Source organism: Chaetodon trifascialis, chromosome 4 (genome assembly GCF_039877785.1).
Source record: "Chaetodon trifascialis isolate fChaTrf1 chromosome 4, fChaTrf1.hap1, whole genome shotgun sequence".
Taxonomy (NCBI): Eukaryota; Metazoa; Chordata; class Actinopteri; order Chaetodontiformes; family Chaetodontidae; genus Chaetodon; species Chaetodon trifascialis.
Genome location: NC_092059.1, coordinates 613,607 through 640,563, shown reverse-complemented (window position 1 = coordinate 640,563; position 26,957 = coordinate 613,607). Strand labels below are relative to the sequence as shown.

Below are 26,957 nucleotides of genomic sequence, written 5' to 3'. Positions count from 1 at the left end.
CAATGTTTCCAAACCAATCGATCGATCGATCGATGAAGGAAATGATCAGCTGACTGATCCAGAATGAAAAGAATTCTTAGTTTCAGTTAAAATGAGCTCCACCTCAACCAACTCCAACAGGACAGTGAGTAAACCCGTTTAAGAGGAAGGTAACCGAGTACATTCACTAAAGTACTGAAGTACCTGAAGTCCCTCGTACTTCCACTCGTCCCGGTCTCGGAGGCAGACCGTGAGCCTTCAGCAGGTCGAGCTAATCAAAATAGGATGAACTGATTAATGATGACAGATTAAAGGACTCATCAGCCTCAAAGTGATGAACACATGAACCAGTAACTACAATCTAATTATAGAATTCTGCATCAGCAGTACTTTTACTTCTGCCCAGAGTATTGTGATGTGAGTACTTTTACTTCTTCTTTGTTGTCCTGATACTTTTTATTTAAGTTACACATTTGAGCCGCAGCTAAAACGCAGTTTTGTGTGGTGCACGCGTGCACGTGCGCGCGCGTGTTTGCCACTTTGCCAAACTCCAAGTGCCATGATGACCTCTCTCTTCACAGATGCATGCCGGGAGGTGAAGTCTTTTCAGCGGCCGCTGAGCCAGCCCCGCTCCCGATCCTGGACTACATTTCCCAGCACGCCCCGCGGTTTTCTTCCTTCCCTCCTTCCTTCCTGCAGCTTCGGCCCTTCTGCCGTGAAAAAGGAAGATGAGAAGCGGCGGCGGTCCGCCGACACCGAACCGAGCCTGAACCGAGTCTGACTTCCAGCGGAATGGCGGTAGAGCGGCTGCTGACGGACCGGAGGCCGAGCTCAGCTGCTGTTCTCCGGCCTTGAACCCGCCACGACCGCCGCTGGAGCTGCGGAGCCCGGAGGAGCGGCGGGTGGAGCTGCAGCCTGCCGGGCCGAGCCGTGCCGAGCCGAGCTGAGCCGCCGTCATCGCCCGCCCTGCTGACGATGCTCAGCTAGCTGCAGGACTGAAGCCTCGACTGCACCGCACCCCGAAACCAGACGCGATCTCTCCCCGTGCCCCCTTCAGGTGAGAGTCCGGCAGCACACCTGGAGCCTTACCTGCTCCGTGACAGACCGGCACTTGTTCGGATCTGGGCCCTGATCTAGACTTGATTTGTGTGTGGGTCCTGCTGTCAGACCGGACCAGGTGATTCTGTCATGCTTTTACCAAGCCTGAAGCCTCCACCTTGGTTTCTTTACCAGGTGACTGTCACATGACCCACAGGTGAGTTCGGTGCTCAGGTTGTTGTGGAGAGAAATGACACTGAGGACAAGGTCCAGATCAAGTCCTCTCACCTCTGGTCTTACATTAGTTTGTGTACTTTTGTAGAACACAGAATCATTTTCAGTGGCTCACGTCTGTCCTCCTCTGGACGGATGTCCTGACGTGTTGTTACAGCAGATCACTGGGACACAAAACCGTCCTGTTATTTAGCCATGAGCAGGACATCTGGGAGGACATGGACTCTCAGGTGTCCTGTTATTGCAAAGGTAAAGCAACCTGTGGCGCTGGAGCTGTAACGTCTACACGTGTATCTGAATAAGTGTCTGTAGAGTCACTGTAGTGGCGGTCCGATGGTCTGAAGGTCTGATGGGCCGATGGTCTGAAGGTCCGGTGGTCTGATGGTCTGAAGGTCCGGTGGTCTGATGGTCTGAAGGTCCGATGGTCTGAAGGTCCGGTGGTCTGATGGTCCGATGGTCTGATGGTCCGGTGGTCTGAAGGTCTGGTGGTCCGATGGTCTGAAGGTCTGGTGGTCTGGCTTCACGTTGGTTCCAGGGTCTGGTTCTCTTCTCTTCTCTGTTCTGTTCTGTTCTGTCTGTTTCTATAAACTCAACTCTAATCATCGATCTCCGTCCGTCCGGTTGATTCTCGCGTCCCTCTCAGCTCACATCTGACGCTGTTCCAGGTTGATCCTCCTGGGATTGGTTAATTCAGTGTCCCCTGACATTTCCTGGAAGGTCCCGATGACCTGTCACCTGAGAGTCCATGTCCTCCCAGATGTTCTGCTCATGGCTAAATAACAGGAAAGTGCTGTGTCCTGGTGATCTGTCTTAACACCACGTCAGGAAATCCGTCCTGAGGAGGACGAAGAATTCTGTGTCGTCACGGCAACACAGAAGGTCCATGTGGATGTTTGCATGTCAACAAAGTACAGAAACAAATGTGAGACGAGACACGAGAGGACGGTTTAACATCTGCATGTGTGAGCTCACTGAATAAAGTCCTGCTCTGCTGTCTCTGCTGTCTCGTCTGTCTCTGCTGCACCTTGTCGTCAGTGTCTTTTCTCTCCATAACTGAGTTGTTGCTGTCTGCACAATTGAGGAGGAGAGGAGGGGAGGAGGGGGCTGTGCTGTGTCTGTCAGGTAGGAGACATTTGATTCTCAGTCTATAATCTGATCCTTACAGGGTTAGGGTTAGATGGGTTAGATACAGCCCATCGTCTGATCCTTTCAAATTAAAGCACCTGTGGAGAGCGACAGGTGTGTCAGGTGTGTCAGACACAGTCAGCTGATCCTGTGTGCTTGATCTGGTTTTGGTTTTTGATGGTTGCCAAAAAAAAGGGTGTTTGAGTTTTAAATTTGTGAAACGGCTTAACGACAAACTCCGATTTTATTTGACAATAAAAGACAAAAGAGTCACGGCTGGAGGTGTGAGAGCAGTGACTTCAGGCCAGCCGTGGACGCTGTCACCTGAAGACAGAGCGTCCACACACGACATCCACTCATATTCAGTCTGATGTCCGAGGTCGTGCTTTTGGGGCTCAAAAAGGCGAGAAAGCATCAGACTGAGTCATCGAGGCGAAACACGAGGAGCGTTTGAGGAGACGCGTCACTCTGAAGCTCAGTCTGATCCCTCGAGAGCGTTTCAGATGATTGTAGACGAGAGCTGCTGCAGACCTCATCACATCAAGCAACAAGAGTCCACTGAGGACATCAGACAAAGACTCAGGAGACATGAAGCTAACAAGGAGGTCAATAAGGAGGAGCTGATGCTGCTCTCAGCTCTTCAGGTGTCTCAGGTAAACTCATGACTCTTAGCTGGGGCAGAAAACAGGTGAATGTACCTGAACGCTGCCGATCAACATCTGATAAATCAAACCAACAAACAGGAAGTGAAGTTCATGCAGATTTGGGAAAATGCGCCACGTGCAGTGGACAAAAAGACAAAAGATGGTGGATTTGATTTGATGGACAAATGAAGTGAACTGAACGGAGAACGAGAGGAGTCAGAAAGTGTGTGTGTGTGTGTGTGTGTGTGTGTGTGTGTGTGTGTGTGTGTGTGTGTGTGTGTCTGTCACTGTCCTGAAAACTGAACTGTCAGGCGCCTCAACTGAGAGAAAAGGGAAGTAAGACCCCCGGAGCAGCCAAGCTTGCCGCCCCCCCCCCCCCCAAAAAAATCTAAAAATAAATTTGATTTGCTGCGTTCAGACTCAGTCACACACTGATCAGATCAATCAGTCAGAGGAAGAGCGCCACCAACAGCTGCTTCCAGGAAATTACATCATTCCAGACTCTCCGGCTGCTCTGTTCGTTAACGTTTAACTTGCAGGAAATGAAAATCTTCCAGATTCACGGTTTGGCTTTTAAAATGATTCTGTTGTTCTTGATTTGATCTTTGTCACAAAGCTCAGCCGATCAGAGAGAAATCAGCTGTGTACGTTTAAAGATCTGACTGATGGACGGAGAACAGCTGTGGTTCTAACAGTTCTGCCTCTGATCTGGTTTTGCAGTGTCCCTGCAGGCTGCAGCATGGAGCGCTCCGGCAGCATTCAGCTGGACATCCCGGACTTCAGTAACTCGGTTCTGTCTCACCTGAACCAGTTGCGCGTTCAGGGCCGTCTCTGCGACATCGTGGTCAACGTGCAGGGCCAGAGCTTCCGGGCACACAAGGTGGTCCTCGCCGCCAGCTCGCCGTACTTCCGGGACCACATGTCTCTGAGCCAGATGAGCACTGTGTCGCTGACGGTGATCCGCAACCCGACGGTGTTCGAGCAGTTGCTGTCCTTCTGCTACACCGGCCGCCTCTGCCTGCAGCTGGCTGACATCATCAGCTACCTGACGGCCGCCAGCTTCCTGCAGATGCAGCACATCATCGACCGCTGCACCCAAATCCTGGAGGGCATCCACCTGAAGATCAGCCTGGCTGACATGGATGAGGAGCCCACGGAGGAGGCACGAGGCTCCAGGAGCAACAGGACCTTGGAGGCCGTGGTGCGAGGGGGCGGCCACCACGGCGGCCTGCGACTCCTTGGCCCACGGGGAGGCGCAGAGGCGTGTGAGCCGGTCAGCCCTGCCGAGGAGCCGCTCAGCCCGCCACCAACAGTGGAGCACAGCGGGCTGGAGGGGTCCGGGGGCGCCACCAGCAGGGCCAGCAAAGAACCAATCCTTCGCATCAACCGGGCCGGCCAGTGGTACGTGGAGACGAGCAGCGAGCCGGAGCGGACCGGCAGCGCCGAGGAGGGCGGCGGCATGGACCGAGTGAGGATCAAGACGGAGAGGATGGAGGAGTGGATCGGAGCAGGAGAGCACCAAGAGGAAGGGGGGGCGGTGGAGGAGGGGGCCACGGTGATGATCGACACATCGGGACGCAGCACACTGGTGACGGGGCCGGTGGGTGCACTGGGGGGCCGGAGTGCCCAACCGTCCTCCAGCTTCAGCGAGACTGACAGGTGAGTCGCTGCGACGTCACGTTGCACAACTGAACTGAACACACCTGTGAGCTAATGTGTGTTTGTGTGGCAGGTTCAGTCCCACCGGCAGCGTCGTCGTGCTGGCAGAGCGTCAGAGAGCGAAGAGCGAGTCTCCCAGCAGGGCGGACGAGCTGCGACAGCCAAGCTCACAGGTATGGGAAACCAAATCACGTCCAGGTGGACTGTCACAGTAGGAAGTGTCCGGCCCGGGTAGTCCAGCTGTTAGTGGTCTGTCAGATGAACAGGTGTATGGAGAACCCAACTAGTGTCTTTGAAATGTGTTGTTTTACCTCTGCAATCTCTAAAGGGGGGTTTCAGGGCTCTGGATCCAGGTCTGGAGCTAAACCGCAGCAGTTTGTTCATTCAGAGTTTAAAAATCCAGTTCGATGTGGTCTGTTCTGGTTCTGCTCTGTATTAACGTGTGGTTCTACCTGTCAGGGGGAGGAGCATGCAGCGTTTGACATGGGTGGCTATGAGGACTACCTGAGGGAGCAAGTAGGAGACCGTTGGTTCCGCTACAACCCCCGGCTCACCTGCATCTACTGCTGCAAATCCTTCAACCAGAAAGGCAGCCTAGACCGTCACATGCGCCTGCACATGGGCATCACGCCGTTCGTCTGCCGCATCTGCGGGAAGAAGTACACCCGCAAGGACCAGCTGGAGTACCACATCCGCAAGCACACTGGCAACAAGCCCTTCCACTGCCACGTCTGCGGCAAGAGCTTCCCCTTCCAGGCCATCCTCAACCAGCACTTCCGCAAAAACCACCCAGGCTGCGCCCCTCAGGAGGCCCACAGCGCCTCCCCCGAGACCACCACCGCCTCCATCACGTCCAGGGGAGGCCCGAGTGACGAGGCCTCCCCCAGCCAGGAGGAGCCTGAGGGTGGGGGCGGGGGCGGCGGAGGCCAGTACGGCGAGGGTCCCCAGGCCTCGGTCTCCACCACGGGGCCCGACTGACCCAGAGGAGGGACAGGTAGGGTGGAGGTTGGGGCAGGGGGTGACGGACGCGGAGGGCCGTCTGATGCTGTTGCACCTGAAGCCAACAGGACGCTGAACCTGCTCAAGTAACGCAGCGACAGACTCAGAGTCTGAACTGAGATTTTTCCGCTTTAAACCGCATCTACCTTCACTAACCAAACGGAACAGATTAAGCTAAAATGAAGAAACGCCACACACTCCAACAACCTCATACACCACACGATGCAGTGGTCCTCGTTTGCCTCCGTCGACTTTATGTTACAGATTTCTACTTTTATATTACAGGTATTACAGGTTCACAATGCAGCATCACAACAGTCTGTCTGGTGGAAACTTTGCCAAACTACTCAGTGCCAGTTCACAGGTCACATCCTTCATGTTTGCCTTGAGACAATCCGGAGCAGCGCTCATGAAGTAATCCTGCGCGCTCTCAGTGCCAAAGCGGCATCCAAACATTTAACTGCACAAAAAGGTTCAATGAGAAACGTTGGACAGTTCAGGTCCAGTGTGATCAGAGTTCCTCGTCTTCTTCTCCGTCGCCGTGAGAACAAAGTTAGTTTAGAGGACGAAGGTGTCGCGCTGCTCATCTTCACATCCTGTTCTTCATCCTCAGGTACAAAGTATGAGCTGCCAGTCCTGATCCAAAGGTTTGCAAAGGCGCCCCCTTCAGGGCTGCAGCGAATGATTAGTCTGATTTTTGATTAATCTGCCGGGGAGTTTGTCGATTAGTGAATTCATCATTTGCTCAAACATCGGCTTCAGATCCGTTTCGTTGTGTAACTTATGAATACGTGGAGTCCTCTCAGCTGCTTTGAATCTGGCTTCGTTTCTCTCCCTGAACTCAACTGACGAACTTAACGGATCATAACCGCTGCCAGCTCGCTTGTTTTTGATCCAAAATGATCTCTGCTCTTCTGTGCTAATTAAACCTCCACTGAACTCCACCTGCTCAGGTGTATGAACAGCTGCTTTGTGTTTCATGGTCAGGGCGGCCGCACGGCGCCGCTGATGTCTCTCAGCTCGTCACACAAACCCTGGAAAAAGGCTGTGTGATGCGTTTGAATGCTGTGGGAATAAATCGGTGCGGGTGTGTTTGTGGGCCGCGTGCTTCAGACAGGAAGTGAACTCTGGTCACACTGGACCTTTAAATTTGGCTGTAAAACAAACAGAAATTCTTCAGATTCATGTTGGAGTACAGTTGAACCATCTGGCACCTGTTGACTGAACAGACTCGCAGCAGGAAACCTGGACAGAGTCCAGCCTCAGATAAGCTACACAGCTCAGTTACCTCTCATCACTACGCAATACAGCTGCTGCACCGCACAGCACAGCACCACCGGGGGGCGCCCTGGCCCACTCACAGAGCGCCCCGTCAGTCTTCTCAGATATTTTTATAACAAGCATGACTTCTTTGTTTTTCTTGGACACTTTTTTTGCTCTGACAATGTGTGTGATGGACGACAGAAGCTTTTTGGACGAGGACTCGGTGTCGCGACCCGATCAGTAACTGCCGCCGTCAATGACGCGTTACTCTGCTTTGTGTTGTTGAGTCAAAACGACAGCAGCTTCATTCAGGGAGATCAAACAGGGAAAGGTGGCTAATGACTGTCATCGTCACCATGGAGACAGGTCATGTGAACATTACAAGCTAGCTGATTTCCGTTCGCTGTGGGTCAGACCTCTGACTTGAGAACAGAAGCTTTGGGCTCTGTCTGAGGTGTTGGTGTTGTTCTGCAGCGCCACGATGACGATCCGTGAAACTGGCCAATCACAACGTTCCATGTCAAAGCTTTGTGACAAAGAACGACGGCAGGAAAACAAACATGTTGAGTCGATTTTTAACCAAAGGTGATTTTTCTCGAACATAACAAGTTCTGTTTCCTAAACGAGCCAAACTGAAAATAAGACGTGAATTAAGCCAATAATAAGAACAATCATGGGACATGAACCCGTCTCCAGATGCAGGTCCACATTCAGTCACCAGGACCTGGTCCCGTGTGGACTTGATGGTGCTGCAGCAACATTAATGATGCTGTAGGAGTGATGAGATGAAGCTGTCTGTTCCCGCAGTCAGTGATGAAGCACAGACCGTCAGAAGTGTCAGTCTGCAGCCTTTAAAGCAGCTGATGTTCAGATGAATGAAGGAAGTCGAACTGCTTCATGACCATGGTCGTTATCTGACCAGCAGGAACCAATCAACATCAACCAGACCTCCGAACACGTAGCAGCTAGCTGGCTAATGTTAGCGTGGTTCAGTGTGCCATTTCATCTCTGTCTGTGTAGCCTAGCTTAGCACGACAAACACTGAAAGCAGATGGATACTACTAGCCTAGCTGTAATGCTGACATATTGACTGGAGCGCTCTGGCTAATGTTAGCTTGCCAGCTAACAGCTGCAGTTTCACCGTCACTGATGTGCAAAGCTAACGCGTCATTGCGGCACTCGGTTGTGATCGGGCCGACACCGGTCGAGGAGCCGGACCCTGTCAGACCAGATGGATGTAGTAGCCAGGCCATGGAGCCGGACTAAAAAACAACCCTCCAGAGGTCAGAGTTCACCGACTGGAGGGCGGGAACAGGTTGGCCCACCTGGCAACCAAAGGAAAGACAGTGTGGCCACGTTGGCCCTCCAAAACAACTCGAGCACTTATCAGAGAGAGATGATCAAAAGCAGAACTTTTCTAAAGGCAGAACAACGATGAGCTGCACGTTATCACACACACACACACACACTTAAACTACTAAGGTGTGTTTTCAGTAACGTCGGTAAGCTAGGAGTTCACTTCAGACGCAGGCAGGTAGCACACGGAGGGGCTGTCACTGTTTTCTACAGAGCTGTGAATCAGATTCTCAGTGGACGGTTGATTTTTTTATGCAAGTGAAGCTGGCGGCTCGTTCCTCTCTCGGCTGGTGGGACTCGACTTCTCCGCCCAGATCCCGCCGCCGCCGCACTCACTCTTCAGGCTAAACCAGGAACTATCAGGTATACAGACTCTTTCTTTATCCAGTGAATCAGACGTTTACCTTTCCCTACGTAGCAGAACGCTAACGGCTAAACCTCAGTGCGAGCTACACGCCGCTGAAAATAACTCACCTGTAAATAAACTCAGCAGCAGGTAAAAAGTCCTGCGAGTCACTGCAGAGGGCGACAAAAAATAATAATAAAAAAAACACAAAGCAGGGCTGGGCAATATGGAAAAAAAAAATCAGTAACCATGACAACTACAAGACCTCTTGCCAAACAGCACGGCCGCAGACGACCGTCTGATCAGGTTTGTGATTGGCTGCAGGTGTCGATCTCCACCTTCACCTCGTCCTTTACTTTCATCACCTGCTCACACATTCTGACACCTGACGACACGTCAAGGTAACGAAAATCACGTCGGACTGGAAGATCAACAGAACCACAGCGTTTGACACGAGGCAGCCGAAGCGTCTTCAGCCTGAAAACGTTTAACACTGCGGGACGTCGAGTCGTCTCACCTTTCCTACGGTGGCCACCAGCAGACATTAAGGCTCTGTGCAGGGTTTGTCCCTTCTGGGCTGCTGTAGAAAGATTCAGGCTAAAGCAACAAAAGCGACTTATTTTCAGGTGTTTAAACACTGAAACCAGAACTGCCGGTGGGTCTAATGTCACCTGCAGCCAGGTGTGACGTTACAGAGCTCTCGGGGGGGTGAAGTGACATCGTGAGTGATCATGTGATCAGTTTCAGGAACACTCCACCGACCTGATGGCTGCTGATCAAAGTCATTGATTAGTTGTACGTTAACGTCTGAACCGGTCAGACCTGCTCCAGAAAGGAAGTGGTCTCAGCAGGACTGTGAGGGTCCAGTTTGAGTGTGAAATCCTCGTAAGTCCGCTCAGTCAGACTGCTGGTTTAACGTGAGCTTTAGACTCCAGCTCTGGTTTAAATGTAGGCCTGACTGACAGCACGTTTTGAACTCTTCGGCCTCGTTTTGGTGAAACGTGATCCGCCTCGTCAGCGGACCTTCAGAGGAGGTCAACGTGCAGTTCAAGCAGCAGATCCTGGAGCAGAGGTCAGACTCTGGACTCTTGGTCTGCAGACCTTCGGCTGCCTCGTGGATCACTGCTGAACCTCTTTCAGTTCTGCCTTTGACAAAGAAAACCGCTGACGTACTTTCAGAACTTTGTTTTTCCGTTAACTGACGAAGTGAAATACTAAAGAGATGAAGACGCTGTTTGACGCGTCGCCTGTTGCCCAGCTCACGAGAAACACAAACTCCTGGCTGCTGACAGATTATGCAACAAACGGCAAGTTAACTCAAACAGTATCTGAATGTCCCCCTCACGTCACAGATGACCCTCCTGAACTGGTCTGAACCAGTCCAGACCGGCTCTCCTGCCTTTCTTTGCATCTTTAATGAACATCGAATCACTTCGTTCAGAGAAAGCTGCTCTCAGGTCAGCCGGTCCGGTCTGGTTTGAGGACCCTGTAAGACCAGGAAAGTCGGATCAGAGTTGTGTTCAGGACCGACCGAACCAAAGAGGCGTTTTGTTCACACAGAAAGCTCAGTAGATATTGATCGTTACGCAATGATCAGTCTGATCTGATCTGATCTTAAAGTTCAGTTTCAGATTCGAATCGACGGTTTGAAGAAGATAAAGTTGAGTCTGAATGACGGACAGCGAGGGTCAGTCAGCCAGTCGCAGCTCAGAATCGACTCTTCCTCTTCGACGTTTCTTCAGTTTCATCTTCAAACTGTGAAAACAGCCCAACCTCATCATCCTCATCCTCGTCATCATCCTCGTCATCACCCTCGTCATCACCCTCTGGTCCTCGCGGTCGAGGCTCCGCTTCCTCTCCGTCTCTTCAGCTTCTGGCTTTCTGTTCTTTGACTTCTTACTGTGTGACTCAAATGTTTAATATGAATATCCAGTAAGTCTGACCACGACATGCCTAATTATAAAGCCAATCATTTAGATATATTCACTTCTGAGATTACTCTTTACTGTTGATTCAAAGTATATCCTAATATATCGAAGCAGGAACCAGTCAGAGAAAGTTTTAGTAAATTAACTTTTAATACTGTACATTTTTTAAAGAGGAGGTACGTCAAGTCCTGTAGTGGAAGAACCTGAGAGGGTTTATGTGAAGATCTTTTGTTGCATGTCTCTGTTGCTAAAAACATGTTGGTGGGGGGTGTGGGGGGGCGGGGGGGTGAGGCCAAAGGTTGTTCAGAAAATGTGAAGAAGCTTCTTTCACCATGACCACTAGATCACTCACAGGTCGCGTCTCCTTCAGAGGAAATAAAGCACTTTAAGTGTCGAGCAGCACCGACTCGCCTCTTTCTTTAACGCTCATTACCCACAATTCACAGCGCCGTCACTGCAAACAGGCGTGTCAGCAAGCAGGCAGAGAAGCTGAAACCCTAAACGAAAGCGATGGATGGTTGAGGCGCAGCGTCTGTCTGTCCTGTGGACGTCTGTCTCATGTATGAAAGCAAGTTATTTATCTGCTGAAGTTATTCTGAACGTTAAACGTAGACGCTCATGAACGGCGTCTCTGTCGTAGTTTGTGGTGGACGCTAACGGTGTCACGGACCACGCGTCTCTGTCTCCAGACGAACTGGACGGAAGGGTTTCTTGATGTAAACCTGAATCTAAGTCTGCAGCTGGTTGTTTTGGCGTGAGCAGAAAATGAATCTTCTAAAGTAAGTTTTGGTTTATTTTCTAGTATTTTGCTGATTCTGAGCTGATATGAAAGCAGGTGCGAGGCCGCCGGCGGCAGACGCTTCTCATTGGCTGCAGGGGCTTGCCACTCGAGCGGTGAACAGCAGCGCGTTGATGGTGGACTCTCTGATGAGCAGCAGGAACGGTCTGTCGGCCTGGAAAACCTCCCGGTTTAAGTTGATGGAGCGTCCGATGGCCACTATGGCGGTGGCGGCTGCCGCCTCGCTGCCCTCCTCGTTCACCTGCAGAGCACAGGACAGGTGTTGACTCTGGACGCGACCTTCAGGTCCTCTGAGTTTACTGTTTACACTTCATAAGAAACAAACAAATTGTGGACATTTCTCCATCGATTCCAGTATTTGTGGTCAGATCTGGACGTACGCAGACGTTTACACTTGATTTTGAAGTAAAATGATGTGAACCATCCTTCAGCCACCAGAGGAGCTGCTTCAGACGTCCACAGCTACTCGACACCTAACTTATCAACCTGGTCTGTCTACACAGATGACCAATCAGGGAGCAGCTGCCAGTGATGTCAGCAGCATGTGACTGACCTCCAGGAAGGCTTTGTGGAAGGCATCGGAGATGTGGAGAGCGTCGCTGCCGTCCTCCAGCATCCCTGAAACACACAGACGAGGTCAGCTGACGTAAAGCTGTCAGAAATCTATCAATCCATCAACAGATCGGCAGAAGTGATCAGAGGAACTGAAACAGTAAAATCGGTTCTGGTCCCTGATCTGGATCCTGGACTGAGACTGGACTAAACGGTTAAACGGTGACGATCCTGATCAAAGACTTTTAATTCAACAGTGACTTTAAGCTGAGTACAAAGACATCACCTGACCGACCTTCAGGGTTGCTGTCAGAGCACCTGATACTCCAGGTGTGTCCCCGCCCCCTCACCTGGAAGACTGGCCTTCTCTGCGTCGAACAGGTCGGTCAGTCCCATGGCCTGCAGCTTCTCCTTCAGGCTGAAACTGTCCTCCACCCTGAAGCGAGGGACGTGGACGGAGACGGTGGTTTCCTTCATCGCATCCAACCAGTTAGTCAGTTTCTTCAGGTCCAGACTCTCCTCCACCTGAGCGCACACACACAGACACACACAGACACACACACACACACACACACACACAGACACACACAGACACACACAGACACAGACAGAGACAGACACACACACACACACACACACACACACACACACACACACACACACACACACACACACACACACACACACACACACACACACACACACACACACACACACACACACACACACACACCAGCAGAGTCAGCTAACCCAACAGAGAAATAATGTCGACTGAAGCTGCGACAGGAGACGTGACGGACAGATGGAGCGACCACAGAATATTATGGGCTGGAGGCGGGCGGGACGGAGGACACGGGGCCTGGCGTGATTACCTGACTGAGCGCGTGGCCTCTGCTTGGCAGGATGATCACCATGGTAATGTCATCTCCGCGGTACGGCATCTCCAGCAGCTGCACCTGGTCGTCGGGGAAGTGCCTGTACCTGAACTTGGTCTCCTGGTACATCATGTTGACGGAGCAGGACTGACTGTCACTGACGTGGAAGTCTGAGACGTACACGTTGTCTTTGTCGAACTTGTTCTTCCACTGACCCTGAGAGCAGAAATGTCAACAAAGTCAAACCAAGAATTAGTCGTTTGTTATTTTCACTGCTGTCTGACTTCTGCATGAGAGGAGGACGGTGTCTCCGTTAGCTAACATTAGCATGCTAACACACTAGTGCTGAACTCCAGCTGTGTGGACGGGTGCCAAATCCCAAAAATCAGACATCCTGATCAGAACAACCCTCAGCTTAAACCATAGAAACTGCCAAACATCGGCATGTTAGCATGTTGATGTTAGCATGTAGCTCAAAGACCCGCTGCGTCAGAGCACTGCTGCTCGCTCGCCTCTTGAGTCTTTGCCTGTTATGATGCTAACGGTCCAGATTCAGGTCGTTCTGAATGAGAACAAAAGACCAACGACCAGAACGCCTCAGCACCACAGACACCGACTGAACCAGACCGGAACATGATCGGTCCGACTTCGGCCGCTGTCCAGTCAACAGATCCACAGTGCTGCACTACAACTCTGCCACCGTCACAGATACTCGGATCCTTAAAGGGGTCACTGAACCACAAACACCAGCCTCCATCACCGCAGGCGTGACAGGAGGAGCGGTTTGAGGTACCACAGCAGGTACCTTGAAGTAGATGGTGTTGACGAGGACCAGGACCGTGGTGGAATCCAGGGCCCCCTCTGGCAGCGTGTCCTGGATCAGATTCTCAGTCTTGTTGGAGATCCAGCTGTTGATGGTGAGCCGGGCCTTCTCCGGGTTCTCCTGCGGCACAGAACCCGGGTTCTTAGTGTCAGTCTGGTCAGATATCTGCCGGTCTGTGAAGGCCTGAGCGGCTCTCGTGGTGAACTGGACTCACCTTGAAGTTGAGGGGCAGCAGTTTGGCTCCGTAGACCGTCTCACTGATGTTCTGGTACGTCTCGTTGAACATCAGAGACTTGTCTCCAAACAGTCGGTTAGCAGAGATCAGCGCAGTGGTCTCGTCCTTCTTCCTGTACAGACGACAGTTGAGTTTGGCGAAGAAGAAGTGGACCTGGTCCGACGTCTTCTCTTTAATGGTGTCGAACTCAAACACCTGCAGACAGAAAGACATGGAAACGTGGTTTTCATCTCCATCACTGACCGAGAACAGTGTGCAGGAGGAACCTGGACGAGGTCAGGAGTCTGTCGAGACGCGTTCAGGTACTTTAAGGACCAACAGTACACTGTTACCTCACTGAAGTAAAAGTATTATCATAGTGCTTCAAGTGAACATGCAGTAGAGTAAAAAGTACAAATACTATTGCAGTAGAAGCACTGGACAGGTGTCACAGGAAGACTTCAGGACAAATTCCAGGTACTTGTACTGCAGTAAATGTACTCTGCAGTCTGACCTTCATGATCTGCTGCAGCGTCTGGTTGCAGGCTCCCAGCTTGGTCATGGCGAACGCGGTGGAGACGCTGATGGGGGACATGAAGATGTTGGACTCGGGCGTCTTGCTGAGGGCCAGCTGTTTGTACAGCGACAGAGCGAAGCGGCCGTTGGCCTTGGACAGCTCCCACACTCGGGGGTTGGTGGACTCAGGGACGGGCTCCGGCTCGGGGGTCGGGCCCTCGGGCTCGGGGCTGCGGTAGATGCAGCGCGGCTCCAGGGGAAGGTCTCTGGGCTTGGCGCTGCAGATGTCCGGACGGATGGAGGAGACGAACGGCAGGACCGCCATGACCACCAGCCAATCAGCAGCCCTCATTCTGTACGGGGAGACAGTCAGAGGTTAACTTTATTTTAGTTTGCGTCCAACGCGTCCCGTCCGTCTCTATTGATCTGATTGGTTTCATTTGTGCTGGCGTGAAAACTCGTTTGACGTCATCAGAAGACAAACGATGACTCGCAGAGCAAACAGTGAGACGCCGCGTCCACCACGTACTTCTGCTTTCAGTCAGGTTTCCTCTGGTGTGTTTCTGTCAGCTCTGCTCTGTCAGCAACACGCCAGCAACCACCCGAGTTGATCAATACTCAATAAATCTGAGTATTGATCAATGAATTAATCTGAGTATATAAGATTCAGAGAGAAGTTTCTGAACTGGAAACACAACAGTCAAGAAGTCTGACCACCAACAACCTCCTACACACACACACACAGACAAACACACACACAGACAAACACACACACACAGACAAACACACACACAGACAAACACACGCACACACACTGACAAACAAACACACACAGACACAGACACACAGACACACAGAGACTCTGAGCACCATGTATCTGTGAACCTCCGGCAGAGTAAAGTCGGTTGTGCTCTGAACGGTGAATTTCCTCGGGGATGAGTGAAGTATAAAATCTGTCTCTGTAAACAAACATTGCAGTCAGCTGCAGGTTTCACACGTTGACTCTTCTGAACGTTAAGAATCGTTAAAAATAAACCAATAAACCATCGGAGCAGCGTCATTAAACCCGAATGAAACCAAAAGCTGTTTTCAGTCGTCGATTTCAGTTTCAGACTTTTCAAACTCAGACTTGAAATCTTTGTGTCGCTGCGACTGAGACGGATCAGAGGAAAGACCAAGAGGACGAATGTGACGATGAAGAGGAGGAAATAAAAACTGATGTCTGTGAGGACGACGGTGAACCTCACACACGACGCGACATTAATTCCTAAAATCTTACCTGAACAGGTGGAGAGTCGAGTGTGTTCTGTTCTGATGTGTGTGCCGGAGCTGAACTCAGGTCAGTGTCCTGCAGAGCACTGAAACATCACATCAACCTTTGAGACATTGATCGTCTGTCAGTCAACAGCTCGAGCTCCAGGAAACCTCTGTACACAGACGGATCGCCGGCACGACGATCACTCATCAATAACTGTGACGGCTGCAGGTTGGACGTCTGACCAGCAGGGGGCAGAAGACCAGGAGGAACTGTCTGCACACAGCCGTCCTCTGAGCCGGAGACCCTCTGTCCGCTCGTCTGTGAAGACCGTCACTCACTCAGATTCAGATTCATCATCATGAGAGAGAGACAGCAGGCCTAAAACAGACACAAGACACTGAGAAGAGTTGTCCCACCGGTCTTCATAAGGTCACTCAGTCTGAGGCGAGTCTTCGTCCTCGATCAGCAGCTGAATGAAGCAAACACACGACGCTGTTCCTGCCGCTCCCCACCGGGAGGCGCTGCAGCAGCACAGACTTCAGGCAGAACTGATGGGAAGAGGAACGCAGTGTAGCCTGGACGCTGCACAGAGGACACACTTTGACTGTCCAACAGGACAGCTCTCACACACTGACAGTTTGCATTAAAACCTGTTCAGGCCCGAGTGTTCAAAGTATTCTGAATTTTATTGGTAGGATCATAAATATTAAAGAAACTGTGCAAAAGAGAATAAAATAAAATAAAAACAGGAAGTGATGAGAAAATCAAACACGTAAAAACACATTTCATGAACACAAACGTCTGATTAAAGGAGAGACAGCAGACAAACTAAAGGTGGCACAATGTAGTAAAAGCAGCCTGATCATGAAAACCAGGACCTGAATCAGACCAGCAGCGTGTCCACACTGAGCTCCTGAGACAGACCAAACTCCAGCCTGTCCTTCTGGCTGAGGACATCCAGTCAAACAGTCTCTGCACAGACACACCAGAGTCCATTTAAAAAAGAGCACGTTTTGAAGCCCTCGGCAGACGTCGGTCTGGTCGCAGCTCGTCCTCTGGGGTCAGAAGAGTTTGGGCAGCTGTCTCAGGCGGCTCAGGTCCAGGATGTTTCCCACCGATCCCTCTGTCTGACGGCTGCTCGCCCTGACCAAAGATGGCCGCCTGCTGGCATGGTTCTCCTTGTCGGCCGTGTTCAGTTTGGCACCGCCAGCTAAAAGCTGCATTTTTGGCCGCAGGTCCCGGATCAGCTGACTCTGTGGGAGGAGCTTCACATTCTGAGCTTCATTCAGCGGCTGGTGGGACAAAACCTCCCGAACATCAACCTCCTGCTCCGCCTCCTCCTCGTCCTCCTCCTCGATCAGGCCATACCTCCTCATGTACTTCCTGGTGGCCAGGGACATGTTGCTAGGTGACAGCAGGGAGTCACTGGAGGGGGTGTGGCCTTGAAGGGGGGCGTGGCCTCCCAGAGACAGTCTGCTGAGCTGAGAGTCACTCAGGTAGCGCAGGGCGATGGCGTTGGCCTCCAAACTCAGATCCACGCTGCTTCCAGGGAAAAGAACGCTGACTGTCGGCTCAGAGACGCTCAGCCTGGACAGAACTGCTGCTGGATTGATGCTTGCCAGGGTGCTGTCAACAGACAGAGACAGACACAGAGACAGAGACACAGTGAGAACATGTCTGACTCGTCATACAATCATCAGACATCATGTGATCAGTCAGCACACACACCAGATGTGAGTCTGGGACAGTTTGCGTCTCTGTGTATTCTGGTGTCTCGTGGCGTCTCTGCTAACGTCCCGTCTCTCCTTTTCAAATTTAAAACATCTTCACCGTTTATTTCTCTGTAACAACGCAGACTGACCACTGAGCTACAGCTGAACCAAGCATGAGCAGGATGACATCAATCATGGATCTGTGAACCCTGAGTTTAACCTGATCGGCTGCAGACGGCTTCAACCCTCAGGTGTGGCCAGGTGAGCTCAGTACCTGCTGCTCTCCACAGTCTGCTGGATTCTTCTGTCGGACTCTGTCAGATCTTCTTTGGTCACATCAGCTCCAAGCAGCCGCAGCTGCTGCAGGGTGGCGCTGACCACCGGGTCTCCACACCTCTGCGGCTTCCTCCTGGACAACGAGGACGATTGGGATGACTGGGATGACTGGGAGCGGTCTGAAACCACAGACAGACTGCTCCTCCTGGACTCCTCCTCTTCCACGTCCTGTCTGCTGTCCGACTCCTGAAGACGGCTGGTCAGCTGATTCTGAGGACACAGGCATATGTTTATATGACATCAGCGGTCCGATGGGATCACGTGACCACCGAGACTCCCTCCACGCTGTGTTACCATGAGGTCGTGAATGAAGCTCTGCTGCTCGTCTGCAGGTCTGTACATGCTGGCACTCTCTCCAAGGACTGGACTCTGCAGACCGCTGCAACAAGACAGACTCCAGGTCAGTCTGAAGTCTTTAACACGCAGCACACCTTTAAACTGCAAGTCTCAAGTGTTAAACACCTCACATGTCTCTAATTGGGTAGTTTAATCTATAATAATAATAATAATTATAATAATAATAACAACAATAATGTGGAAACAAAAACAAAAACCCGTCTTCCATCAGCAGACGAGTCTCACCTGTGCTGATCGCAGGGGGAGACAGCTGCCTCCTGACCCGTGAAGTCACCGTCCTCAGCTCCGCCCACAGGCCTGCTGACGGACAGGTCGGCGTGTGAGGGCGGTCTGCGGGGGGAGGGAGAGGATGAGGGGGGAGATGTGGGTGAGGAAGGGGGAGGAGCCTGCACCTCATGATGAACGATGGGCTGGACAGGATCCCCCCAGAACAGGCTGGCACCTGAAAACCAGGAAGTGAGAAATAAAAACATTGAGATGTGTGATGCTGACCTGTTCACACCTGTCCTGACAGTGCAGTCTGTCCACCACACCAAACACCTGTCCTGGTAGTCTCACCTGTCCCCACAGCGATGCTGGCGGTGCTCTTGGGTGTCTCAGTGTTGACCTGCTGACCAGAGGACTGGAGTTTCCCCTGAGCCTCCAGCAGCATCTGGACCTAAAGACAGTCAGTCCATCTTCACCATGACAACATCAAAAACAAACACCTGCGCTCCACCGTGGACCAATCAGCAGCCTCCTCAACTGACTTAGAATATTCACTAAGCAAAGATGTTGTAAAATGATTCGTGTCTGAATCAAAGAGACGCAGACGTGATGTCATCTGAGCGCCTTTTGAAAGCCAAACGGTCAATCTGTGATCTCACCTGAGCCTGCAGGAGGCGCAGCTGGCGGTCCTGATGGAGGAGGAGCTGATAGGTGTCTGTCGGGAGGACAGCCCCCACCTGATCACAGCAGTGACTCCCGCAGGAGGGACGGGGGAACCAGGGGGGAGGCGCGGGGTCTGCTGCTGCTGGATGGGAGGGGTGAGGAGACGGGGAGTCAACACACCTCAGGACAGCAGGAGGGTGGCTGCAGGCACAGGGAGGAGAAGGGAGGAGGGGAGAGGAAGGAGGAGGACCAGAGAGACGAGTAGAGGGAGGAGGAGTGTGGTGGTGGTTGGAGAAAGGGGAGGAGGGGCTGTAGGAGGGAGGAGGAGCTGTAGTGGCAGGAGGGTGGTTGTAGAAGGGAGGTGGAGTATAGTGATGGGAGGACAGAGGAGTAGCATGAGTTGAGGAAGAAGGTGCAGAGGGACTAGTTGGATGGTTGCTGGAAGGAGGAGTGTGGTAATGGGAGTGAGCAGAAGGAGGTGGAGGAGGAACAGGATGGAGACTGGAAGGAGGATGAGGAGTGTCGAGATGGGAGTGAGCAGGAGGATGTGGAGAAGGAGCAGGGTGGATGCTGGAGGGAGGATGAGGACTGAGATGATGGGAGGATGCAGCAGGTGGAGGAACAGCAGCTGGGTGGAGTGCTGGGGAGAAGATGGAGGTACAGTTGGAGGCATGGGTGGTGCAGCAGGTGCAGGGCTGCTGCACGTTGGAATTGGGAGTGCTGTGGAGGTGAGGAGGAGCAGGAGGTCTGGCAGCGGAAGAGGAGGCGGCGGCGTTTCCGGTTGGAGGAGCAGACTTCCTGTCAGCTGCAGCAGGAGGTCTGTGGGTGGAGCCCTCCCGATTGGAGGAGAAGCTGCTGTCAATCAGCAGAGACAGTTCAGGAACTGATGGCTGAACTCTCCGAGCCTGAAACGAAAACATTCATCAAGGTGAACCCAGACAGGTGCACAAAGGCACTCAGGTGACCTGCTGCTATTGGCTGCCAGCGGTGACATCATGGTGACATCACAAAGGGGCATGAAACTGTCATCAAAGTCCCAGCAGCTGTGATTCAAGCGTTATCAGAAAAATATGACAATGAATGGAGACGTGTTTGTGTGTCTCTTGTCATGGCAGCCGTCGTCTCTCTTAACAGTGAGACTCTCTGAGGTTTGTTAGCCTTGTTAGCAGTTAGCATCTCTGACCTGCTGAGCGGGAGGGTGGGGACTCGGGGACGGTCGTGGAGACAGGTCTTCGTCCTCGACTCCAGAGTCCTGATCACTGGCAGACAGACCGGCGGCTGTGGGAGCAGCACTGAGGACGGAGAGCACGGCTCGGGTTGGATAATGAACGAAGGGTCATTAATATTCATGCCGTCACACTCGTTCAGAGAAGAGGAGGGACGGTTCCTTTGAACAGCCGTACCTGCTGAAGGAGCTCTGAGCCTCTCTGAAGATCTCCATCTGTCTGCTGTGATCCTCTGAACCCAGCTCACACCGCAGAGTCTGACCCTCCACAGACAACACCTGCTGACAGCACGCAGGTCCACGTCAGTCCACATTCAGGAGGGACAGTTCCACCAATTCTCTTCATGATAACCAGCTCATCGCTACAGGATGTGACACAAACGGTCTGAAGCTGCTGGGACTGTCAGGTGTGGTATTACCTGGTACAGCGTGACCTGCTGGGAGGCTGTCAGCAGCCGGTAGTCCGGCTGTGGTCCTGGTCGTTGACACTGGAAGAACTGAGGAGCTCTGTGGGTAGAACCGAAGAGAACGAGCAGGAAACAGCCGCTCTCTGAAAAAACTCTGAAACACAAGAGAAACACTCTGTGACACCAACTCTGGTTGGTCTGAACATGCACACCTCAAACAGGAAACTCACCTGTCCTGCAGAGCAGAGCTGAACAGAAACCTCAGACACCAGGCCCACACCTGAGGGTTGTACACGTGTGTGACTCCACTCAGCCAGCTGTCACATGACCAGAAGCACAGGTAAAGGGACACTTGATTTTCAACAACTTCTGTTTGTTGTAGGACATCTGCACTCACCATCTGAGGACGTCTACACTGGAAATGTGAACTGTGAGTGCAGTTAGCATTACTCCTCCAGACCGCTTTGTCAATGAGGGCCAGAGACATTGAAGGCTTTAATACTGAGGGACAGTCAAGAGACACTGTGTGGACATTAAACCTCATTTCAACTGTTCAGCAGAGGAGTAGGCAGGATGCAGATGTCTTCATGTTGCTTTTTGCACTTTACACTGCAGCACTGGCTCAGTTAGCCTTAGCATTAGCGTTAGCTTTGCTGTCCGCGGTGCTCCTCACTGGTATGTGTGCATGTTGCTGCCGTATGCACACTGACAGACACGCACGGAGGGTAACAACAGAGCTACCCATGACAAGACATGGTCGAAGTGCAGGAGTTCACGGGCCTGGGACAGTGACAGGCCTTTGAGTGGGACCCAGCAGCTAGCTCACGCAGTGCATGCTGGTAAATGTAGGCGCTGGCAGCACAGCTCAGCTGCTCGGTCAGTGTAAGTCAAACATCTTATCTGAGCTGAAGTTTATTCATTTGTGTGTTCACACTGGTGCGTCTGTCATGAAACAGTAACAAGCAGCTCTTCATCAATAAGAGAAAAATAACAATCTAACAGTGTGCTTCGTCCTGAAACAACAGTGTGACTCACAGTCCGACCAGCGGCAGGCTGGAGGCTTTGGGGTCCGACTCCAGCAGCAGGAGGAGTTTTCTGGTCTGGTCCATCGTCAGAAACCTGCAAACAGACGCGGCAGTTCAAAGCAGAACAGGCTTCGTCAGGAGGACCCGACCGTGTTGGAGAGGAGCTCGTTCTCACCCTCTCTGTCGGTTGGTGGCGTGCGGCGGCGGTCGGTTGATGCTGGTCAGACTCCTCAGCAGAGCCGTGGGGATGACGGGGACGGCTCGGACGGGCTGGACGTCCACGGCGACAGACGGACAGACGGACGTCCATCTGAGGCTGAACGCTGCAGCGTCAGACTGCTGAGAGCAGACAATACGACCTTTGACCTTTATCAGCTGGGACAGGTCCAGAGTCTGTCTGCTGCTCACAATCTGCTGCAACACCTGAGACAGACAGACAGACAGATGGGCAGGCAGGCAGACAGAGAGACAGGCAGGCAGACAGACAGACAGACACACAGGCAGGCAGGCAGACAGAGAGACAGGCAGACAGACAGACAGACAGACAGACAGACAGACAGACAGACAGACAGACAGACAGACAGAGAGGCAGGCAGACAGACACACAGGCAGGCAGGCAGGCAGGCAGGCAGACAGACAGACAGACAGACAGACAGACAGACAGAGAGACAGAGAGACAGGCAGAGAGACAGGTTCAAACCAAACCTCAGTGCTATGTCAAACTGCTCTTTTGGCTCACAGTTTATCAGATAACAGACTAAAACAGTATCAACATCATGTCCTTAAGGACAAAAAATAGCAGGACATTTTGGACGAGCTGAGAAAAATCAGCTGTTTGTGACACAAATGAGGGATTGCCATGACAACAGAAAACCAAGCCACTGGACATACTGTTGTTACTTCAGGACAGTTAGCATCAGAAACACAGGCAGGCCAAAGTGACCAATCACAGCTCTTCTTGTCTCCACCTGGTATCTCTGTATGTGTGACATGTAATTACATGTAGAGGACAAGGACGTCAGCTGCTGCGTCCGTTTTGTTCACAGTGATCATTCCACCAAACGTTCATCTGCCTCAAGCTCAACCCTCTGACACCGAGCACAACGACCCGCTGACAGTCACACACAGCACCCGACATTACAGCCGCCATGTTCAGTCACCTCGCGTTAATCAGCCAATCAACTGTTTCACAGACGTTTTGTATGGAAAATCTTAACTGATAAAGTAACTGGTGACTAAAGCCATAGATTAATGTACAAGTACCTCAAACATGTTGTAGGAGCCGCATTTAAGTTTTTATGTTGTACATTATTTACTTCATTAGTTGTATTTTGTGGGAGTGTGTGAGTGCATCCTCTACAGGGGATGATGGTGCCACCCTTTAAATGGCTGCTGGTAGAGCGTGGCGGGGAGAAGGCGGGCCAGCAGATACCGTCATTGACGCTCGGGCTGAAACCTGCTGCGGCCTGTTCCCTTTGTCTTGCCATAGAAATAATACATAATCTTTAAAACATTTGCATCTACATGTTGTATTTTCTTTAATTTACAATAAATGACCGGCAACAGTCAACAGTCAAACTCTCCCAGAGGATTCTTTTAGGACACAAAGTGCGAGTCTGACACTGCATCACCTGCTTTCTCCTTGTGGCACAAACTTTTAGGAAATAGGATTTAGGGGGCAAAGGAAAACCCCAAAACGGTTTGTGCCACTACACGTGTACTTCAGTACAGCACTTAAATAGTTCCGTTCCACCACTGGACAAAGGAAACGTGTTATTCGTTCTTTCTGAAAAGTTCAGGAGAATATTCAGAAGGCTTCATATCAAACTGAGAGCAGCACTGAAAACCACAGAGACTTTAGCCAAGACAGTCACAGCAACCAGCTGTCCAACTGTCCATCAGCTGTGATGACTGAACACGAACAGCCGAGATTTAAAGGAGTGTGAGGTGAGCACCACCTGAGCAGGCCGGGCCAGGTGCATCACTGACCATCACAGCGTGTTTGGAGAGTGATTTGAGCTTTTTCATTTTCATTTTATCTGTCTGAGACAACAACATCAGTGGTGATGCTCACCACAGAGACGGACGTACGGACGGACGGACAGACAGACAGACAGTGTGGGACAGACAGAGACAGACCTCCAAACTGCATGTGTCAAACTTACCTTGAAGCAGTGATGTAGCTCAGCCTCTGATTGGACAACAGCGTCAGACGATGTCTCAGTCTGTGTGGAGAACAAACAGGGAACCAGGACGTCTCCAGGGAGCGGAGCGGAGGGAACCCTGCCCGAGGCACCGGCCTGGTCCCGACCCGGATCGAAGCGGTCCAGAGTCACAGTGACTCCCTCCTCATCTGGACCACAGGAGCGCACACACAGGACAGAGGACAGGAGTTACTACGAGTGTACGATGACGCAAACAGGAGCCAGAAAGGATGGTTCCACCTGAAGGTGACCTCTGACCTGCGTCCACAGACACTGATCCCAGGAAGAAACAGTGGACGAGGGGCTTGTTGCTGTGACGGGCGTGACGCTGAGCCAGACGCAAAGCTTTCTCCAACAGCACGAGCCGAGGCTTTCTGCAGAACACACGCACAGGCGCACGCACGCACACACACACACTCTCTGTTTGTAGCTATGCTACATAGCGACTGTGACGACGTAGAAACCAACACGACCTCCCAAAACATCTGATGCTCTCAAACTCTGTCAAAATTAGGAAGGACAGAGAGTCCACTAATGAACTTGACGAGTCACACCTGTTCACTGAGAATCAGTCCAGGTGAAGACCTCATGAAGCTGCCATCAATGCAAACAGTGGCTACGTGAAGTTAAGAATAACACTTTTTTGATGATGTGTTCCATCAGCTTTCAGGCATCAGGAGGAGACAACCTCCCAGTGTAGACAGTGGCAACAGGGACAGACACTGCAGACGTGATCAGACCACACCTCACGCTTTATCAGTGACCACCATGCAGCAGGTGTGTGTACCTGTGAGAGCAGAGCTGGAGGCGGAGCTTCTCTCCGGCAGGGCTGCCATCCCACAGAGCTGATCTGGATTTGGGGAAACTCAGCGGAGTGAGAGAGTTCATGGAGCTTCTGATCAGCAGCAGCAACAGAAAAGATCGTGTGGCGTTAATGAAACAGCTGAATGGCAACAAGAACTACGTGATTATTCAATTGATCAATTCATTCATAAGTTGATCCATAAAATGGTCAGAAATACTAAAAACGTTCACCACGCTTTTCTACGGAACCATAATGTCCATGAATTGCTCGTTTGTCCAACCAATGCCCCAAAATCCTACAGATATCTGACTCTCAGCTTCTGAGCCAACGTGGACAAGAAGTCCTCAGATAACTGATCATTTCTCTGACTCTGGATCAGCTCTACGCTATGCTGTACTTTACTTTCCTTCACGTGACACAGTACTGCAGTATTAGTAAAAGTACAACACTGTTCGTGGGTACTGCATGTGTGGGACACTATTAATAGCATTCGCACTGAACATGGATTCATGGGACCAAGTGGTGAAGGACAGCATGGCTGTCTTGTCCTTGAAGACACCCAAGCTATCGTGTTATCAGAAACTGTTGTTGTGTGAAACAGATTGTGAACTCTCACCACACACACCACCGTTAAATGAGCTGTGACGCAGCAGGTGTCGTTCACCTGAAGCGCGTGCGGACATTCACTTACCTCCCTCTCAGGTTCTCTGCAGTAAAAACAGCTTCTAAAACTCCAGACGGCAGCGCCTGGAGGTTCACCGGGCAGCTCATCTCCGAGGGGACCGACAGAAAGTGTTCGTGGCGGTAATCCAAACACTGAAAACTCCGCGGTGAAACCAGCTAACAGCCGCTAACGCTAGCTTGTTGCTCGACCAGCATCACCTCCGTGTGTTAGCTTCGTTAGCTTAACATAGGGGACGAAGCTCGAGTTTCTTGGTTAATAACTGAACGTTTAATAAAGTAGTAGACTTTATAAACGGGTTTTCTTTCGTTTATCTGAATCTACTCGTGCAAATCTGACGGCAAACAATCTAAAGAAAACAAAAGTTGAACGCTGTTTAATTATGGCGCTGTTTCTACACTCCACTGGCGGGGCAACTCAAGCAGCCAATAGGAAGCTCTGTTGGAGCGATTCTGACCAATAGCGTGTGGCTTCGTTCCCTGTCTTTTTCTTGTACTCCTTGTGTTGTCAGCGGCAGATTAAGTGGACTAAAGCACGACACCGCCCCCTACAGGTCGGGTCAGGGGTTGACTTTTTATAGGATCAAACCGCGGTTATATACACAGTATTCAGCTTCTTTATTGAACCAATATACAAAAACCACGATGGTGGTGATTCTCCAAGTTCACCAGCAAACAGGGCAACACGTTATATACAAATAAATCAACACAAAACACAAAGAAACACGTTAAATAACCGATAACAGGATCGAAGGAATAAATGTCAAACAAACAATACAATTAAACTGAGGTTAAAGTAAAGGTATAATTACTCTGTGTGTGTGTGTGTGTGTGTGTGTGTGTGTGTGTGTGTGTGTGTGTGTGTGTGTGTGTGTGTGTGTTGTATTATTCATGTGTGAGCTGCTGGATCATCTTCCATCACACAAAGTAATCTCCTGAAAAGCAGAGTGTGGAGGAATTATTTATCAGCATGTTACAGGACCCTGAGTCCAGCAGACAGACAGACAGACAGACAGACAGACAGACAGACAGACAGACAGACAGACAGACAGACACCTGCCTGCTGCTCACACACTGTCCTCGCTGTCCACGCCGTCCACACCGTCCATAGTACACACTGTGCTGTACCTGAACAGTCCCGGGTTCAGTCCCTGTCAGCTTGAGTCAGAGGAGAGAGTTGTTGTCTGAAAACGATCTGATTGACATGGTTTGAAATTCAATTCAATTCAATTCAATTCAATTCAATTCAATTCAATTCAATTCAATTCAATTCAATTCAATATGCCTTTATTCATCCTGCGAGGGGAAATTCCAATTTCACAGCAGCATCAAAAATGGATAGAAAGTTAAAAGACAACAAGTGCATGCAGGTAACACAGCAAGTATATACAAAAGGATGGGATAGAAAGAGAAAGAAAAATATAAATAGCATTTACAGACTGTTATTTATCGGAAAGTATTGTTTAAAGGCTGTTATGTACTGAAATATTGCACAGATTGTTTCACATGCTCAGTTCAGTTATTGCAGGAGGAGGAGGAGAAAACTGCTCCTCTTCACTCTGAGAGCTCATGTCCAGACCTGAAAGGACACCAGGACACTGAGCTGCACCTTCAGGGCTCCAATGAAGCCTGACCCTGGACGTGGGGGTTGTCTCCTCTGTGTCCATGGAGACCATTTCTTTAGAGAGGAAGTTCATCAGGGCTCATCTTTCTCCAAAGCCCTGCAT

At 51.2% G+C, this 26,957-nt stretch overlaps 4 protein-coding genes across 7 annotated transcripts in view; 2 read left to right on the top strand and 2 right to left on the bottom strand.

The window, feature by feature from the left end:
- The window catches only part of reep6 (receptor accessory protein 6), a 137,891-nt gene extending 127,695 nt beyond the window's left edge, over positions 1 to 10,196 (top strand). For all 3 annotated transcript variants that reach the window (XM_070960187.1, XM_070960189.1, XM_070960188.1), the window contains one exon: positions 10,187 to 10,196. The gene's annotated coding sequence lies outside the window, so the exon portion shown is untranslated. The remainder of the gene's footprint in view (positions 1 to 10,186) is intronic.
- On the top strand, positions 686 to 8,827 carry zbtb37 (zinc finger and BTB domain containing 37). The gene is made up of 4 exons (XM_070960177.1): positions 686 to 1,036; positions 3,741 to 4,679; positions 4,753 to 4,852; positions 5,139 to 8,827. Exons 2-4 carry the CDS (start codon positions 3,760 to 3,762, stop codon positions 5,655 to 5,657), a joined length of 1,539 nt encoding a protein of 512 aa, XP_070816278.1. The 5' UTR covers positions 686 to 1,036; positions 3,741 to 3,759; the 3' UTR covers positions 5,658 to 8,827.
- Positions 10,197 to 11,389: 1,193 nt separating the features above from the next.
- serpinc1 (serpin peptidase inhibitor, clade C (antithrombin), member 1) lies at positions 11,390 to 15,714 on the bottom strand. Its single transcript, XM_070961324.1, has 8 exons — positions 15,630 to 15,714; positions 14,349 to 14,703; positions 13,835 to 14,050; positions 13,603 to 13,740; positions 12,795 to 13,013; positions 12,273 to 12,447; positions 11,924 to 11,988; positions 11,390 to 11,611 (listed from the first exon to the last, which is right to left on the bottom strand). The coding sequence occupies exons 2-8, from the start codon at positions 14,700 to 14,702 to the stop codon at positions 11,435 to 11,437; spliced, it is 1,344 nt and encodes a 447-aa protein (XP_070817425.1). The 5' UTR covers position 14,703; positions 15,630 to 15,714; the 3' UTR covers positions 11,390 to 11,434.
- Positions 15,715 to 16,277: 563 nt separating this feature from the next.
- On the bottom strand, positions 16,278 to 25,650 carry stil (STIL centriolar assembly protein). Of its 2 annotated transcripts, none has more exons than XM_070961182.1 (16): positions 25,241 to 25,650; positions 24,532 to 24,639; positions 24,003 to 24,118; positions 23,706 to 23,893; positions 21,716 to 21,963; positions 21,551 to 21,634; positions 20,746 to 20,832; positions 20,528 to 20,669; positions 20,287 to 20,390; positions 20,067 to 20,175; positions 18,880 to 19,788; positions 18,572 to 18,671; positions 18,239 to 18,455; positions 17,951 to 18,035; positions 17,595 to 17,866; positions 16,278 to 17,234 (listed from the first exon to the last, which is right to left on the bottom strand). In XM_070961182.1, exons 1-16 carry the CDS (start codon positions 25,318 to 25,320, stop codon positions 16,670 to 16,672), a joined length of 3,414 nt encoding a protein of 1,137 aa, XP_070817283.1. In that variant the 5' UTR covers positions 25,321 to 25,650; the 3' UTR covers positions 16,278 to 16,669. The 2 variants fall into 2 exon arrangements, with proteins under 2 accessions (XP_070817283.1, XP_070817284.1); XM_070961183.1 differs by having other exon boundaries at positions 20,287 to 20,387; positions 25,241 to 25,443.
- Between the last annotated feature and the right edge of the window lie 1,307 nt (positions 25,651 to 26,957).

Coding starts and splice junctions, on each gene's coding strand:
- stil (XM_070961182.1), bottom strand. CDS start 25,320: ATGAGCTGCCCGGTGAACCTCCAGGCGCTGCCGTCTGGAGTTTTAGAA. Junction 20,391..20,527: donor AGCAGGTCACGCTGTACCAG/GTAATACCACAC, acceptor GCGTGCTGTCAG/CAGGTGTTGTCTGTGGAGGG. Junction 17,867..17,950: donor GCTTCATTCACGACCTCATG/GTAACACAGCGT, acceptor CTGTGTCCTCAG/AATCAGCTGACCAGCCGTCT.
- serpinc1 (XM_070961324.1), bottom strand. CDS start 14,702: ATGAGGGCTGCTGATTGGCTGGTGGTCATGGCGGTCCTGCCGTTCGTC. Junction 12,448..12,794: donor GAGGCCACGCGCTCAGTCAG/GTAATCACGCCA, acceptor GTGTGCGCTCAG/GTGGAGGAGAGTCTGGACCT. Junction 11,989..12,272: donor AGAGAAGGCCAGTCTTCCAG/GTGAGGGGGCGG, acceptor TGTGTGTTTCAG/GGATGCTGGAGGACGGCAGC.
- zbtb37 (XM_070960177.1), top strand. CDS start 3,760: ATGGAGCGCTCCGGCAGCATTCAGCTGGACATCCCGGACTTCAGTAAC. Junction 4,680..4,752: donor AGCTTCAGCGAGACTGACAG/GTGAGTCGCTGC, acceptor TTTGTGTGGCAG/GTTCAGTCCCACCGGCAGCG. Junction 4,853..5,138: donor TGCGACAGCCAAGCTCACAG/GTATGGGAAACC, acceptor TCTACCTGTCAG/GGGGAGGAGCATGCAGCGTT.